Source organism: Balaenoptera acutorostrata, chromosome 1 (assembly GCF_949987535.1).
Source record: "Balaenoptera acutorostrata chromosome 1, mBalAcu1.1, whole genome shotgun sequence".
NCBI classification, from domain to species: Eukaryota; Metazoa; Chordata; class Mammalia; order Artiodactyla; family Balaenopteridae; genus Balaenoptera; species Balaenoptera acutorostrata.
Genome location: NC_080064.1, coordinates 43238760 through 43257535, shown reverse-complemented (window position 1 = coordinate 43257535; position 18776 = coordinate 43238760). Strand labels below are relative to the sequence as shown.

Sequence of the window (18776 nt, the reverse complement as noted above, 5' to 3'; positions counted from 1 at the left end):
GCCTCTTGACCCCTTCATCCACGTTGCCCATTCCTCAACCCCTCTCCTCAGGATTATTTCTGCTAATCAGATTATAGATGATATTTTAAAATTATGCTTTTATGTATTTCTCCAAAGTGATCATTACCTTTATTCTTGGGGAGAAGAGGGTGCTAATCAGATTACCTTTGCATTCAAAGTCTGATCTGCTGACCCATGGCTCCTGTGTGCCTCAAGAAAAAGAAAGCCACCTACTGAGTTCCTCTCCCAGTATTTCTGGGACTCCTCAGCAGGCGTCTCACACATAATGTGAACAAGTTCATGATCAGTGAGTCCTTCCAGTTTCTGGACAGGTCTCTGCTTCATATCAACCATGATCAATATCTGAGAAAGTTCTTTCCAAAGTCTTATTTTCCCAATTTAGGCAAAAGTGCTTTGTCATTCATCTAGGATACGTTCCCCAGTGTTTGGACCAATGCTGAATAGATCATTTCTTATGATGAAGGACGTATAGAAAAACTCTAAGGAGACCTTCAAGATGGCGGAGGAGTAAGACATGGAGATCACCTTGCTCCCCACAAATACACCAGAAATACATCTACATGTGGAACAACTCCTACAGAACACCTACTGAACGCTGGCAGAAGACCGCAGACTTCCCAAAAGCTGTGTGGCTGACAGGGTCTTCGTGCTCCAGCCGGGTGTCAGACTTGTGCCTCTAGGTGGGAGAGCCAAGTTCAGGACATTGGTCCACCAGCGACCTCCCGGCTCCACATAATATCAAACGACGAAAGCTCTCCCAGAGATCTACATCTCAACACTAAGACCCAGCTCCACTCAACGACCAGCAAGCTACAGTGCTGGACACCCTATGCCAAACAACTAGCAAGACAGGAACGCAACCCCACCCATTAGCCTAAAATCACAGTAAGGTCACAGACACCCAAAAACACACACTGGACGTGGTCCTGCCTACCAGAAAGACAAGATCCAGCCTCATCCACCAGAACACAGGCACCAGTCCCCTCCACCAGGAAGCCTACACAACCCACTGAACCAACCTTAGCCACTGAGGGCAGACACCAAAAACAATAGGAACTACAAACCTGCAGCCTGTGAAAAGGAGACCGCAAACACAGTAAGTTAAGCAAAATGAGAAGACAGAGAAACACACAGCAGATGAAGGAGCAAGGTGAAAACCCACCAGACCAAACAAATGAAGAGCAAATAGGCAGTCTACCTGAAAAAGAATTCAGAGTAATGATAGTAAAGATGATCCAAAATGTTGGACACAGAATGGAGAAAATAAATACAAGAAATGTTTAACAAGGACCTAGGAAAACTAAAGAGCAAACAAACAACGATGAACCACAAAATAAATGAAATTAAAAATTCTCTAGAAGGAATCAATAGCAGAATAACTGAGGCAGAAGAACGGAAAAGTGACCTGGAAGATAAAATAGTGGAAGTAACTACCGTAGAGCCGAATAAAGAAAAAAGAATGAAAAGAATTGAGGACAGACTCAGAGACCTCTGGGACAACATTAAACGCACCAACATTTGAATTATAGGGGTCCCAGAAGAAGAAGAGAAAAAGAAAGGGACTGAGAAAATATTGGAAGACATTATAGTTGAAAACTTCCCTAATATGGGAAAGGCAATAGTCAGTCAAGTCCAGGAAGTGCAGAGAGTCCCACACAGGATAAATCCAAGGAGAAACATGCCAAGACACATATTAATCAAACTATCAAAAATTAAATACAAAGAAAAAATATTAAAAGCAGCAAGGGAAAAGCAACAAATAACATACAAGGGAATCCCCATAAGGTTAACAGCTGATCTTTCAGCAGAAACTCTGCAAGCCAGAAGGGAGTGGCAGGACATATTTAAAGTGATGAAAGGGAAAAAGCTACCACCAAGATTACTCTACCCAGCAAGGATCTCATTCAGATTTGACGGAGAAATTAAAACCTTTACAGACAAGCAAAAGCTAAGAGAATTCAGCACCACCAAACCACCTTTACAACAAATGCTAAAGGAACTTCTCTAGGCAGGAAACACAAGAGAAGGAAAAGACCTACAATAACAAACCCAAACCAGTTAAGAAAATGGTAATAGGAACATACATATCGATAACTACCTTAAATGTAAATGGATTAAATGCTCCAACCAAAAGACATAGACTGGCTGAATGGATACAAAAACAAGACCTGTATATATGCTGTCTACAAGAGACCCACTTCAGACCTAGGGACACATACAGACTGAAAGTGAGGGAATGGGAAAAGATATTCCATGCAAATGGAAATCAGAAGAAAGCTGGAGTAGCAATTCTCATATCAGACAAAATAGACTTTAAAAGAAAGACTAGTACAAGAGACAAAGAAGGACACTACATAATGATCAAGGGATCAATCCAAGAAGAAGATATAACAATTGTAAATATTTATGCACCCAACGTAGGAGCACCACAATACATAAGGCAAATGCTAACAGCCATAAAAGGGGAAATCGACAGTAACACAAACATAGTAGGGGACTTTAACACCCCACTTTCACCAATGGACAGATCATCCAAAATGAAATTAAATAAGGAAACACACACTTTAAATGACGCATTAGACAAGATGGACTTAATTGATATTTATAGGACATTCCATCCAAAAACAACAGAATACACTTTCTTCTCAAGTGCTCATGGAACATTCTCCAGGATAGATCATATCATAGGTCACAAATCAAGCCTGGTAAATTTAAGAAAATTGAAATTGTATCAAGTATCTTTTCCAACCACAACGCTGTGAGACTAGTTATCAATTACAGGAAAAAGTCTGTAAAAAATACAAGCACATGGAGGCTAAACAGTACGCTACTAAATAACCAAGAGTTCACTGAAGAAATCAAAGAGGAAATCAAAAAAATACCTACAAACGAATGACAGTGAAAACATGACGACCCAAAATCTATGGAATGCAGCAAAAGCAGTTCTAAGAGGAAAGCTTATAGCAGTACAATCCTACCTCAAGAAAAAAGAAGCATCTCAAATAAACAACCTAACCTTACACCTAAAGCAATTAGAGAAAGAAGAACACAAAAACCCCTAAGTTATCAGAAGGAAAGAAATCATAAAGATCAGATCAGAAATAAATGAAAAAGAAATGAAGGAAACAATAGCAAAGATCAATAAAACTAAAAGTGGGTTCTTTGAGAAGATAAACAAAATTGATAAACCATTAGCCAGACTCATCAAGAAAAAAAGGGAGAAGACTCAAATTAATAGAATTACAAACAAAAAGGAGAAGTAACAACTGACACTGCAGAAGAAATACAAAGGATCATGAGAGATTACTACAAGCAACTCTATGCCAATAAAATGGACAACCTGGAAGAAATGGACAAATTCTTAAAAAGCACAACCTTCCAAGACTGAACCAGGAAGAAATAGAAAATATAAACAGACTAATCACAAGCACTGAAATTGAGACTGTGATTAAAAATCTTCCAACAAACAAAAGCCCAGTACCAGATGGCTTCACAGGCGAATTCTCTCACACATTTAGAGAAGCGGTAACGCCTATCCTTCTCAAACTCTTCCAAAATATTGCAGAGGTAAGAACACTCCCAAACTCATTCTACGGGGCCACCATCACCATGATATCAAAACCAGACAAAGATGTCTCAAAGAAAGAAAGCTACAGGCCAATATCACTGATGAACATAGATGCAAAACTCCTCAACAAAATACTAGCAAACAGAATCCAACAACACGTTAAAAGGATCATACACCATGATCAAGTGGGGTTTATCACAGGAATGCAAGGATTCTTCAATATACGCAAATCAATCAGTGTGATAAAACATATTAACAAATTGAAGGAGAAATACCATATGATCATCTCAATACATGCAGAAAAAACTTTTGACAAAATTCAACACCCATTTATGATAAAAACCCTCCAGAAAGTAGGCATAGAGGGAACTTACCTCAACATCATAAAGGCCATATATGACAAACCCACAGACAACATCGTTCTCAATGGTGAAAAACTGAAACCATTTCCTCTAAGTACAGAAACAAGACAAGGTTGTCCACTCTCACCACTATTTTTTTTTAAATTTTTATTTATTTATTTATTTATGGCTGTGTTGGGTCTTCGTTTCTGTGCGAGGGCTTTCTCTAGTTGCGGCAAGCAGGGACCACTCTTCATCGCGGTGCGTGGGCCTCTCACTATCGCGGCCTCTCTTGTTGCGGAGCACAGGCTCCAGACACGCAGGCTCAGTAGTTGTGGCTCACGGGCCCAGTTGCTCCGCGGCATGTGGGATCTTCCCAGACCAGGGCTCGAACCCGTGTCCCCTGCATTGGCTGGCAGATTCTCAACCACTGCGCCACCAGGGAAGCCCATCTCACCACTATTATTCAACATAGTTTTGGGAGTTTTAGCCACGGCAATCAGAGAAGAAAAAGAAATAAAAGGAATCCAAATCAGAAAAGAAGATGTAAAGCTGTCACTGTTTGCAGATGACATGATACTATACATAGAGAATCCTAAAGATGCTACCAGAAAACTACTAGAGCTAATCACTGAATGCGGTAAAGTAGCAGGATACAAAATTAACGCACAGAAATCTCTTGCATTCCTATACACTAATGATGAAAAATCTGAAAGCGAAATTAAGGAAACACTCCCATTTACCATTGCAACAAAAAGAATAAAATACCTAGGAATAAACCTACCTTAGGAGTCAAAAGACCTGTATGCAGAAAACTATAAGACACTGATGAAAGAAATTAAAGATGATACAAACAGATGGAGAGATAATACCATGTTCTTGGATTGGAAGAATCAACATTGTGAAAATAACTGTACTGTCCAAAGCAATCTACAGATTCAATGCAATCCCTATCAAACTACCAATGGCATTTTTCACAGAACTAGAACAAAAAATTTCACAATTTGTATGGAAACACAAAAGACCCCGAATAACCAAAGCAATCTTGAGAAAGAAAAACGGAGCTGGAGGAATCAGGCTCCCAGAGTTCAGACTATACTATAAAGCTACCGTAATCAAGACAGTATGGTACTGGCACAAAAACAGAAATATAGATCAATGGAACAGGATAGAAAGCCCAGAGATAAACCCATGCACATATGGTCACCTTATTTTTTTTTTTTTTTAGTTTTTATTTATTTATTTATTTTTTATTTATTTATGACTGTGTTGGGTCTTCGTTTCTGTGCGAGGGCTTTCTCTAGTTGTGGCAAGTGGGAACCACTCTTCATCGCGGTGCGCAGGCCTCTCACTATCGCGGCCTCTCTTGTTGCGGAGCACAGGCTCCAGACGCGCAGGCTCAGCAATTGTGGCTCACGGGCCCAGTCGCTGTGCGGCATGTGGGATCTTCCCAGACCAGGGCTCGAACCCGTGTCCCCTGCATTGACAGGCAGATTCTCAACCACTGCGCCACCAGGGAAGCCCGGTCACCTTATTTTTGATAAAGGAGGCAAGAATATACAGTGGAGAAAAGACAGCCTCTTTGTTAAGTGGTGCTGGGAAAACTGGACAGCTACATGTAAAAGAATGAAATTAGAACACTCCCTAACACCATACACAAAAATAAACTCAAAATGGATTAACAACCTAAATGTAAGGCCAGACACTATCAAACTCTTAGAGGAAAACATAGGCAGAACACCCTATGACATAAATCACAGCAAGATCCTTTTTGACCCACCTCCTAGAGAAATGGAAATAAAAAGAAATATAAACAAATGGGACCTAGTGAAACTTAAAAGCTTTTGCACAGCAAAGGAAACCATAAACAAGATGAAAAAAACAACCCTCAGAATGGGAGAAAATGTTTGCAAACGAATCAACGGACAAAGGATTAATCTTCAAAATATACAAGCAGCTCATGCAGCTCAATATCAAAAAAAACAAACAACCCAATCCAACAATGGGCAGAAGACCTAAATAGACATTTCTCCAAAGAAGATATACAGGTTGCCAGCAAACACATGAAAGGATGCTCAACATCAGTAATCATTAGAGAAATGCAAATCAAAATTGCAATGAGGTATCACCTCACACCAGTCAGAATGGCCATCATCAAAAAATCTACAAACAATAAATGCTGGAGAGGGTGTGGAGAAAAGGGCACCGTCTTGCACTGTTGGTGGGAATGTAAGGTGATACAGCCACTATGTAGAACAGTATGGAGGTTCCTTAAAAAACTAAAAATAGAACTACCATACGACCCAGCAATCCCACTACTGGGCATATACCCTGAGAAAACCATAATTCAAAAAGAGTCATGTATCACAATGTTCATTCCAGCACTATTTACAATAGCCAGGACATGGAAGCAACCTAAGTGTCCATCAACAGATGAATGGATAAAGAAGGTGTGGCACATATATACAATGGAATATTACTCAGCTATAAAAAGAAATGAAATTGAGTTATTTGTAGTGAGGTGGATGGACCTAGAGTCTGTCATACAGAGTAAAGTAAGTCAAAAAGAGAAAAACAAATACCGTATGCTAACACATTTATGTGGAATCTAAAAAAAAAAAAAAGGTTCTGAAGAACCTAAGGGCAGGACAGGAATAAAGATGCAGACATAGAGAATGGACTTGAGGACACGGGGAGGGGGAAGGGTAAGCTGAGATGAAGTGAGAGAGTGGCATAGACATATATACACTACCAAACGTAAAATAGATAGCTAGTGGGAAGCAGCCGCATAGCACAGGGAGATCAGCTCGGTGCTTTGCGACCACCTAGAGGGGTGGGATAGGGAGGGTGGGAGGGAGATGCAAGAGGGAGGGGATATGGGGATATATGTATATGTATAGCTGATTCACTTTGTCATAAAGCAGAAACTAACACACCATTGTAAAGCAATTATACTCCAATAAAGATGTTTAAAAAAAAACTCCAGTAACCTACATGTAGCGTATTCTTCATATACAAGTGTCATGTTTTTTATTAATGTCTTTCACGATGTACACTTCATAGTATTTCAGTCAAACCTGACCTAACTCAGTAGTGTTGTCACATGTATTATGACTGCTTGTAAAAGCTGTGGTACCATGGCAGAGCAAAAGCATGAAGCAGATTTTTCAGTCCGTCAAGTGAAATGAGCCCAACTCCTTTTCCATCATTACCCTTATACCAATCAGGAGAGCGTCTGCATCCTGCTCAGGCTGTATCTCAGCTGCCACTGCATCAGGAATTACAGGAAGAGGAGGAGAAAGAAGGGAAAGCCTGAAACAGCACCCGTGACTAGGCCGGGCCTGAGGCTGTGGGACGCAGCAGATATGTAGTAATACAAAACCATCTTTTATGGCTAAACCTGTAGGATTTCCTGTAACTCTGGACTCTCAACATCCTCTTCAGGTTCAGAGTTATTGGTGTGTCCCTAAAGGACTGATTTTCTCTGTGCTTCTACCCACCTCATGACTGTCTTGGTGACAAGACAAAGATAATGTATATCTTCCTTGCCCCTCTTCTGTTTATGTCGATCGTGTACTCACTGTTAGAGGTAAGGGCACACTTTACACATTTAAATGAGTGGGTGAGCACACTTTGTCCTAAAACTGATTTGATGTAAAGATGAGTTAAGGAAGAACAAGGAGCATCTTTCTGTGCCTCTTTGCTCTGTCTTACCCTCACTTTTGAGATTCACTTTCTTCTTCCTTTGTTTCTTTCTGCTTTCTTATATCAAGCAGCAATTCCTATAAATATTCTTTGACCTTATTGGTAGCCTTTATGCCTGAACAGACAAAGCCTATCTCAAAGTAAGTCAGTTTGTTCCAGCTGAAAATGTTAATCTGTTTGTTAAGTGCGCTATGATGGAACAGATAACTTCTCATGCCTGTGGAGCAGGGATTAAATACTGCTTTTGCAATTACTGTTCCTTCTGCCTGGAATAGATTTCTCTCCCCCACCTCCATCTATTCAGCAGACTCCATCCCTTATTTAAAAGACCTAGGTCAAATGTAATGGCCTATTTGATGCTTTTCCCGATTCTCCCAGTTAATGGCTTCTACGACAGGTTTTTTATACCTCTCTAATAGCTCATTTAAGATTATTTTATTATTGTTTGTGTATATGTCTGTCACTATACTATGAGCTTTTCAGACGTAGCAACTCTATCTTCTTATTTTCTTCAGTTTTATATATGGCCAGTGAATCTTTTTTGACCATTCGTTCTTTATTGGATAAGTGTTATTCCTTGTTTTTAAGGACCTTACAATCTAGTAGGGGTGAGGTATCAATCACAGATAACCATAATACAAACTAGAATGCTGTCAGTGCCACAAAGAAGGAAGAAATCACTTCTTGCTGTGTGAATTAGAGACACCTAGGTTATTCTAGGCTTTGTGGATATGGTAGTATTTGAAATGGACCTTGAAGGGTGTGTGTGAAATGTGGAATTAATGGTGTGTAGTTTTTTTTACTTCATGATGTCTTTATTAGAAATAGTTTAAGCACACGGGAGCTATATTTGACGTGTATTCCAAAGCCTTAAACACTTTACCTAGAGTTAGTTCACTTGTTTTTGATTCTTAAATCATTCATCAGTGTGCTAAACTGTCTTTGTGGACTTAAATTCAGGGACTAATATTTGGGATTAGAAATTTTTCATTTGTCTGATGTTGCTAACCAAAAGAGGACATGAAATTTGATGTCTTTCTGTCCTATTGCATTGATTTTCTTTATTCATTTTAGCCACAGACCCCTTTGCTTCTGTTTTTGGAAATGAATCATTTGAAGATGGATTTGCTGACTTCAGCACATTGTCAAAGGTAATCTGCAGTAATTAGTAGGAAAGTAAAATATACTGTGTTTCCACCAAAGGAGTGATCCTTCCTTTCGATTTTATAACCTGACCCTCTCAGAGATTGCAACTTGATTTCAGTAAGGCACAGCAGACATTGATTTCAGACAGAAATGAAATATAAGATGTAATCAAAGTAGACATTTTGGTGCACAAAGACAATGGTGATGGTACAGATAATTATAATTTTCTACTGGCAGGTTTGCTCAACAACTTTAAGAGTCTTCTGTCTCTTTAAACATGTTTCTTCCAATTGATACATTTTTCCCCTGTTGACTGTCTGGGTCAATAGCTGTAAAATCTGGGCATTCATTCCATCCTCTCTGTACTGGTTGCTTGATTTTATGTTCTGAGACTGTTAAGGTTAGTATTAAGATAATTAATAGCCCAGCACTATATGTCCACTACCTATTTTCCAATGTAGCCCTAGGATTGATTCAGGCCAAAGGAGTAAAATTAGAGTATATGTCACATTGTCTCTATCATTGGTTCTCAACTGGGTGTTATTCCCCCCACCCCCACCCCTCAGGAAACATTTGGCAATGTCTAGAGACATTTTCGGTTGTCACAGCTGAGGAGGAGGGCTGTTCATATCTAGTGGATAGAGACCAGGGATGTTGTGCAATACCCTGCAACACCCTGTCCAGCGCCACAACACAGAGCTATATCCAGCCCAAAATGTCAGTGTGCTCCTTTAGAGAAACACTGGCCTAAACTGTAATATCCGATTCGTTATAGAAAAGTGAATCTTTCATTACTCCATGTATTAGAGAGGCCAGGTCTTCAGACCCACAATAAGACTTATGCCATGGGATCAGTTTGCTTTAAAAAAAAATTGACTTTCAGGTTGTCTTTAATGTTTTTTAAGATGCCATTTTCTTTGACTTTAGTATTAAATCTTTCCTATATTTAAGTGCATTGGCAAGTGTGGAATCGGTATTTTTTCCTTTATCATTTGGATCAGATATTCACTTGAGGAAAAATATATTAGTCCCTTTATAAAGGGCCTCAGTGGTTTTGTATCACCTGAATCTTGATAAACCTTTAATCCAGAGTTGGCTTGTTTTGGCATGATCTGTTGCTCTTAATAAGTAGTGATGTTATAATCACTACTCATATAGAACAGTTAAAAAACTTTTTCCATTTTGGTTCTGAATGCAAAGGTTAAAATGTTAGTGCTCTCAGAATTGAAATAAATAAAGCTGCGTAATACTGAAGATCACTCTTCCAAATGCTCCATAACCACGTACAGTTTGGTTGGCATAGTATATATAATCATGAGTAATTTCTTTTCAAACAAAGGTCAACAATGAAGATCCTTTTAGTTCAGCTACATCAAGCTCCATCAGCAATATGGTCATTACAAAAAATGTGCTTGAGGAAACATCCATCAAAAATGAAGATGAACCCCCAGCACTGCCACCAAAGATTGGAACTCCAACAAGACCCTGCCCACCACCACCTGGTAGGAGAGTTGATACCTTTCCTAAATCAACTACTTCCTTTTTCTTTCTGAAAAGTATTGTGTGGGCCTTATTTGTAGACTTTATATAAAGGGCCTTAAACAAAACAAGTCTAAAAACACAGCAGAAGCCTGCTGCTATCATCTGTTCTGACCTTAATGCAGAATTACAGATATGTGCCTAAGAAGCCAGCCTGTGTAACTGTCATGAACTATTTTTCTAGCAAGAGCTAATTTCTCTTTAAATCATTTTAGAGAGGCAGTAAATGAAAAACGGAAAGTACCAACGAAATCTCTTACTTTTTGGAAGCTCATTGATTACCATTTGAACAACAGTTTCCTGCGCTTTGGTATTTTAATAAATTTCTATAAGCGAAGATTAATTCTAAGTCCCTTTCTTTTTCCTGCTAAATGTGAAGTCTTCCTTAAGTCCTTTAATGTGAGAATATATGGCCTTTTTGGTATCCGGAATTCAGCTTTTTGGTATCAGAATTTTAAAAGAAAGTATTGTTTTTCTTGGAGGAAAATATTATTTTACTTGACTTAATAAGAGACTCCTTTATTTTATAAAAATGATGTTTTGGGTCTAGAAACAAATTATTACTATTCTTATTTTTTTTGTTTTGTTTAGCACTATAGAAAAGTAAGGGGTTTTGTTTGTTTGTTTTTAATGAAGATAATAAAGTTCATGAGAAGTGGTAAAAAGGCAATCTCCTGAATAGTTGTAGTGCTACTTGTGAGAAGACGCATCTGGTACATTATTGTTTTAATCATATATCATTCTGTGGTAAATTTTCAGCCTCAGTAGTTCTAGAATATTATTCTTGCCTTTTCATAACAGCCTCCCTATGGTATTTCTTGGGCAGATTTTTTTTTCTTCTTTGATTTAAAGAATTGCAAATAAAATTGTTAATACCCAACTACCTGTTGAAAAATCAGGTGAGCAAGTTATTTTTATCTTTTAAGGAAAAGTAGCCTGTATCATATATCACTAGAGAGTAAGGTTGTCAGAATATATTAAAAAAAATGATAGTTAATTTGCTCATTTAAGTTTTATACCGGTAAGGTGCCAATAGTGAGGTTATTTTTAACATCCTAAGTAAACTAATATACTAGTGCTGTAACTAAATCTAAGACTTCAGCAAAGTGAGTATATATCACTGTAGAAAAATCAAGGAAAGAAGGATGGTTTGTTGAACTGCAGCTTAAAGATCTGGGTTCTAATTCTGGATATTCTCTGATTAGCTCTGTGATCTTGAGTGTGTAACTTCATATGTCTGAACCTCAGCTATCTGAGCTATTAGATGGTGGCATTAATTCTAATGTTGCCTACCTTCACAGGATTGTGGAAGGATCCTTTGAGATATGAGATGTGAACACCTTTTGTAAGCTGCTACAGTGCCAGAAAGAATCTGTTGTTATGATTGCTCTTACCAACTTAACACATCTTTAGGAAAATATATATATTTGAAGATATTTTAACACCTGTTCTTATTATCCCTTCTTCAGGAAGTACTGAGTTTAAGTCTTTAAAATTAGAAAACTTGTTTGAAAATGGTGCTGAATTAATGAGCAACAGTATGCTGTTTGGTAAAAGATTTAGTTGATCAGCAGCCACAAAGATTTAGGGCCTGGGCTTCAAAGCATTTTCTTTATTCTTCAGTTTGAAATATTGTAATAGCAAGAAAAAGGTGGGCTTTACCAAGGTAGTTTTTAATTTCATGCTCCCAGGTGTTACATATAGATCCAGAGAAAAATCAGAAGAATATTAGTATTTTTCAAAGCTCATTTGCTCTTCCTGCCACTAGTGGATAACTGTATCAGGCAGAGGTTATCACAGCAGAGGCCATTTTTGTCATTATTCTTTGTCATTCTCCTGCTGTTTTGTCCATTCCTCTCTCTTTTCTTGGGAACATGCTGCTTTGGAGAAGAGAAGGTCAACTCTCTGGGCAGATAAGATTCCCGGCCCATTTCCCCCCTTCTTTGCTATTTTTCCATTTAGCTACATAGAGCTAGAATGTATTTGAGAGGTTGTGTGTGAAAATTTGAGGACAGAGTGTTGGTTGTGATAGTTTAAGACCATATTAAGAATGTGTTTGAGGTACTGACCCCCATTCCCCACCCCCAGCTCTTTAATGCTCCCTGTGTTCATGTTCTTGTGTGTTTGTGTTTGCCATATTTGCTGGTTGAGTTAATTGTAATGATTTTGATCCAGGGAAAAGACCCATCAACAAATTGGATTCTTCTGATCCCTTTAAACTGAATGATCCATTTCAGCCTTTCCCAGGCAATGATAGCCCCAAAGAAAAAGATCCTGATATGTTTTGTGATCCATTCACTTCTTCTTCTTCTACTACTACTACCACTACCAATAAAGAGGCTGACCCCAGCAATTTTGCTAACTTCAGTGCTGTAAGTACTGTGAATGGGCTGTTTGGGGGAAAATCTTTCCATTTACAGTTTAAAGAGTTTTCAAAGATTATTTTGGAGTCTGCCAAATTTGCATTATTTTAACTAAATTTACCAACATGTTAAAAATGACCTTTATCTTCCCCCAACCAAAAAATCTCTGTTTGATTCTGTTTGCTGGTTCTAAAAGTATTTCATTGCTCAGATGATTTTTGTAGTCTTAATTCTTGGGATATATACCAGTTGTTTTGCAAAACCCCTCTCTTGATCTTGGTAAACAATATAAATAAAATTCTGACAGTTATTATTTTGCAAATTGTTATGGATGATGGGCCATTAGAGAGTCATTTGCTGTCTGCCCTCTGGATGAATAATGCCAATAATGAGTTTGTGTATTTGTAACTGTGTTTGTGTGTTTGCGTATAAAGCCTTGATGATTTCTGGAGACCAGTCAACAACTATGAGAGGATAGGGCCAGGAATTCTTTGAATTGAAAATAAAACTCTGGTTTCATATAATAGTGTTCCTAACAAGTAAATGTTGGTTTTATTAAATAAATATGATTGTTAAGAGCTAAACAGTCTTTAATTATTTGGGGGGCTCTAATTCACTAGCATTCCATATTTACTCTGCATCCTCCCAGAGCTGACTAACATAGGCTGGCCAGTAAAGACAATCGAAGAATGCTGTGACAAGACCATAGGCAGGGTCTATAAGATCACAGAAAGGGGACAACCAACTTGAAGTGTCACTCTGGAGGGGCATTAAGCAATGACATGTATTCCATCATTATTTAGATAAAAACAAGGCTTTTTTTTTAATTCTTAGAATAACTAACAGTGTTTCATTTTCCCAGATGTTTTTTCAGGTAAAATGACCTTCATTATCGCTGTCTATTTTATAACAAAGTAATTTTCCTCTACTTAATACCTTAAGCACTTGAGATGATTTAGAAATAAGAGATCTAGTGGCCAGGTGACTCTGACCACAATCTGCCTAATGTCTCCCTCAGTGTAGCATTGGGTCCCTCAGCCTGTCACTTTATCCCTGCAGCCATTTCTAGTTAGAAAGGAGGTAGGCAGGAATCTGTATGCAACTAAGGCAGACAGAATTAGTCTCAGCTACCCAGCTTTTGAATCGGTACTCTTAAGTTTCAGTGGCTTCCTCTGAATGTAAAGGAGCAGAATAGGAATCAGTATTTTGAATACTGGAAAATGGAGAGTGTCAGAATTATACTGCCTTTTATTAGACGGAATTTGAGTTGTTTCAAGCAGAGAATCCAGAATTGCTCTTCTTAGTATAATCCTCTTAATATAAAATAACCTTCTGGCAGTTTGTGGCATTTAATATCTTAAATATGATTTCAGCAAGTCAAAACCTGGTTGGAATGAGTCTTGAACAATAACTAAGGCATTTTGCTTATTTCATATTCCAGAATCTCAGTATAGTATAATATTAAGCAGCTCATAATAAAGATGTCTTCTTTTTTTAATTATGAAAGATTTGTTAAGTGTTATAAGTTTCAAAGTCCCTCTAATTCCCTAGGGAAAAGGCTACCATTTTCAAAAAGCCTGACAGTTTCTTTCACTTCATCCTATTATGGTATTCATCCTATTATGGTATTCCTCTATATGACAGGACTTGAAACCAGGTAGAATTTTTTTATTTAGTATCTGCCACGGTTGCTCTTTCGGGTAGATAAGTGTATTTCCTTGACTTAATAATTACCAGCATTAAGGTTTTATTTAGACTAGGTCAAAAAGTTCTCAATGTCTACTGAATTCTTTATAATGCATTAAAAAAATCGATTAGGTTCCCATCTTATTTAGTATATCCAGTACTCTTATTTTATGTATGACAAAATTTATGTATGTATAGATATTCTTCTTCATAATTTTTCTGTACCTGAAGGGCTAGGATAAGGTAGGAAATCACCAGTGGGATTAAGTTGAAAATGATTTATCATGTGAGGATGCTCACTGAAGTTGAAGTAGTAAATGTTTCACATTAGATAAAAATGCTAGCCCTCTCCTGTTTTTAAATCTCCTGATTCACCTTAAGAATTTCCACTTTTTAAAAAAATGATGTTTTAATGTTCAGTTTTATAGACTATCTGTAGACTGCATTAATTTTTAAGATTAAATCATATTTTAATAACTGATTAAATGTGTTTTCAGAAAAAAAAATTAACAAGTAACAGGGCTATTTACAGAGTCCTTCAGAAGGTGAAACAAATAGTTAAATATCATTTCGTAAAAGTTCTTTTTCCTTCTTGTGTTTGTTCTGCTCATGAATTTATTCGTTTGTTCATTTGTCTTTTAAATGGCAGTATCCCTCTGAAGAAGATATGATTGAGTGGGCCAAGAGGGAAAGTGAGAGAGAGGAAGAGCAGAGGCTTGCCCGACTGAATCAGCAAGAGCAAGAAGACTTAGAACTGGCTATTGCACTCAGCAAATCTGAAATATCAGAAGCATGAAGAATTTTCCTGTTCTTTGTCAATCACACAATACTCTTCTTCCTGAATACTGAAGCTATTTACAGTGTGTATCAAAACTACCTATGAGCATGGGAATACAAAAGGTTTGAGATTCCTGTAAATGTGACAAAAGTTTTTGTTTTTTTTAAACTCCATTTCAGATTTGTCCTTTTTTTCCCCCTGTAAAAGCGGTAACCCAGATAACTTCACCTAGGCCCCCGTTCTGGTGTGCATTTAGTGTGAGCTTTTGCCTGCTTGTGCTACTTTTACTTGGAAAGCTGGAGCACCCAAGCTTCTGCCTTCTGGAATATAGAGAAGTAGTTCCATCCCTTTGCTACCCTTGTTCTGTAGTTACTCTGATGATAGCCAGTGGGGTTCTTAAAGTTGGCAGTATTCTCCCCTAATTTAAATGGTTGAAAGAGGGGAAGGGAAAGAACATCCTATTTCTTTTATGATAGAGCAAATTGGCTAGTTTAAAGTACATGTTTGTATTTCCTTATAATCAAAATACTGTTCAGTTTGTTTTTTATAGACAAGAAAAAATATTTTGCATAAATTGACTCCACTCTCGAAAAAGGGATGCTTTAGATTGAACCATTATAGCTTCAGACTCAATCTTTTCCTAAATAAAAACTTTAAAGCCTCATGTGTGAAATATATTTAAAATTTTCTTCTCTGGATTTAGGGAATTTTAGATAAACACATACCTCTCCATAATTTTAAGCACTAGAGAGTGGAGAAAAATTACCACTTAAAATATACCCATCAATATAAGGTAAGCAAAAATCTTAACCTGGCAGCCATTTTGCCACTGCCATGGCACTGTTGTCCTCTTTAGTTCATGGTAGGTTTATTTTTCTACTTTTGCAGAAGAAACTTTAGCAAGCTAGAACTGGAAGGTACTTTAACTTTTTGTATACATATATATTTTTTTTTCTTTAATGAAGGTTCAGTTACTTGAAATGTAAAAACATTCACTGAATACAACTGAAAAAAGTGACATGTATTAAATCATATTATTGCTTTTTGTCCATTTTTGTGGATTAAAATAGTTTATTCTCTTTGTGTTTTTCACCTACAAAACTGACAGGCTAGCAAAAAAATTTTTTGTTTTTTTTTTAATTGGGAGAGAAGAGACCTGCCAAATTATCGAACCTCTTTATGTGTTAAAAGCCTATCTCCTGTAAAATTGACCTAGCAGACAAGCTGAATTTAAAATGGACTGTGAAGTAGGCTGTAAATTGTAATCTTAATTTTTTTTAACATGAGTTAGTGATTTAGATAATGTATTGAAAACCAAGATAAAGGAAAATGCACCTAAAAACTAATTAAATATCTCTATGGTTACCAAGTCAAGGTGGTATTGATCTTTGTTAATCAGAGTAACTTGCTGCCTAGCCTATGAATAAATTCCAAAATGTCCAGTTCATTTCATCTTGAAATGGTGCTTTTTTTCTCTCCACACACAATTGGATTGCTGCAGTTTAAAACAAATTTGAACCACTTTCTTGCACTGCTAGCTTTTTTCTACTTTTATAGATTAAAACATTTCAGCATAAAAGTCATACATATGAAGCAAGGGCTGAATCATAATCACAAGGGTTTAATTTTGATAAACTAATCCAGTTATAAGGATATACTGCAAAAGTTGATTGAGAAGGTAGTATTGGGAGTTGCGAATGGTAGTGAGTTTTGGGTTTTTTTTTCTTCCCCTTACACTTTAGGAAAAAGGTAAGTTGACTTGAACAACCTTCTTTTGCACTGGGAAAATGAACAGATGTTTGAAATGGTTTTAAAATATTTTTTTTAATTAAAAGAACACTCTGGAAAGTACTAAATATCTGTAACTTATAAACACCAACTTTCGATGTAATAAGTGTACCTTAATCTTATGTGTGTTTAACTGGATTACATAGATTCTTATCTTTTATTAAAATATGTATACTCAGTGGACCAATATAATATTAAAGTATGTATATATTATATAAATATATATATATATCTATCTAAATCTCCATGCTCAATTGTGTAGGATGAATGTCTTAGAGTCATTTATGATTATATTTTATGTTGTTGACTCTGGCTCCAGAGCCTGTGCTTGAAAAGGACAGATAAGTATTCCTGAGAGCTAAGTGGCACTACTTACGAAGCTTTAACCATCTTCTACCTACTTGTTCAGGTTTATTTGAGTTCTCTTTAGAGAATTTTCTCTTATGTTTCAAACTTCTAAACTGTAGCCTGTAATTATGAGAACAATAAACTTTAAGTTATAATAAACCATACTATCCATACATCCTATCTGAAATGGAGTTTTGCACGGTTCTCTGTTATGTCCATGCTGTGTCCAAGGAGGGGTAGGCATACAGTCAGCACAGATTAATATGTGTAAAGTGCTTGAGACAGTACCTGGTACAGAATAAAATACTCAATAAATGTTAACTATTTTTTAGTTGACATGTCCTGTTTTTTTGAAAGAAAGATAGGAAACGGGTATGCATAGAGACAGTGCCTGAAACGTGGGTGGTGTGTATATATTCGTTGAACGAGGATTTGTGACATGGACCCTAGGAGGGCACTGTGATGTGAAAAATTCAGACAACCGTGGTCTGTCATTTTTAGGAAAGATGACTTTGACAAAGTTACTTAGCCTCCCTGAGCCTCATTTTCCTCTTCTAATGAACATCATAATACCCAACTCACAGGATTGTTCTGAATGATTTGAGTTTGACAGCTTTTTAATATTATTTATTTTAATCAAACAAATGTAGCCATGTTATTATTAATAGTGAAAATAGCTATTGGTTATTGAATGCACTATACTAAGCACTTTATGTGTGTCTTCTTGTTTAATCTTCACAGAAGCCCTAAGTAGTACTATTATTATCACCTGTTTTAGAAATAGGAAAAATGAGGCTCAAAAAAGTTAAAATAATATGCTTCAGATAATACTGCTAATAAGTAGATGAGCCAGGAATTGAACTCTGGTCTCTCTGATTCTAAAACATGATACTCTTTCCAGTTTACCGTGCTTTGTCTCCTTTTGTGTGAAAAAAATATTGCCTATAGGAAATGCTAGGAACAGGGCATGATAAATAATAACAGATAACATATATTGAGCTTCAGGCAGAATCCTTAGTGCTTTACGTATATTATTTCATTTAATCCTTAGAAAAGTAACCCTGCAATGTATAGGTACTATTTTTGTCTCCATTTTACGGAGGAGGTGCCCTAATTAGGCCACAGTTATGTAGCTAGTAAGTGACAGAGCTGGAATTTGAACCCAGGAGACTGGCTCTACTGTTTTGACCACTGCTCTCTATTCCTGTTAAAGGTGAGAAGCCAGAGGAGAACTGTCATAAATAGAATAATCCATGTAATCTCTGCTCTTGAGGATTAATGAAATAAACCTACTACATAGCACATGGCATCTTATAAAACATTTCCTAATTCATTTTCATATTTAATCTTTACCAGGATTTAGAACAGTTTTGTTTGTTTTTTTTCTTAAATTAATGCTTTCATTTATTTATTTATTTATTTATTTATTTATTTATTTATTTATTTATTTTTGGCTGTGTTGGGTCTTCGTTTCAGTGCGAGGGCTTTCTCTA

At 36.9% G+C, this 18776-nt stretch overlaps 1 protein-coding gene across 4 annotated transcripts in view; it reads left to right on the top strand.

Annotated features, from left to right (window-relative positions):
- EPS15 (epidermal growth factor receptor pathway substrate 15) overlaps positions 1-17604 on the top strand; it is a 160421-nt gene extending 142817 nt beyond the window's left edge. For 3 of the 4 annotated variants that reach the window (XM_057556973.1, XM_057556970.1, XM_057556967.1), the window contains 4 exons: positions 8710-8786; positions 10121-10283; positions 12496-12692; positions 15019-17604. In XM_057556973.1, coding sequence (XP_057412956.1) covers positions 8710-8786; positions 10121-10283; positions 12496-12692; positions 15019-15165 — 584 coding nt within the window. In that variant the 3' untranslated portion in view covers positions 15166-17604. The remainder of the gene's footprint in view (positions 1-8709; positions 8787-10120; positions 10284-12495; positions 12693-15018) is intronic. The other variant, XM_057556979.1, reaches the window with a different exon arrangement.
- The last annotated feature ends 1172 nt before the right edge of the window (positions 17605-18776 follow it).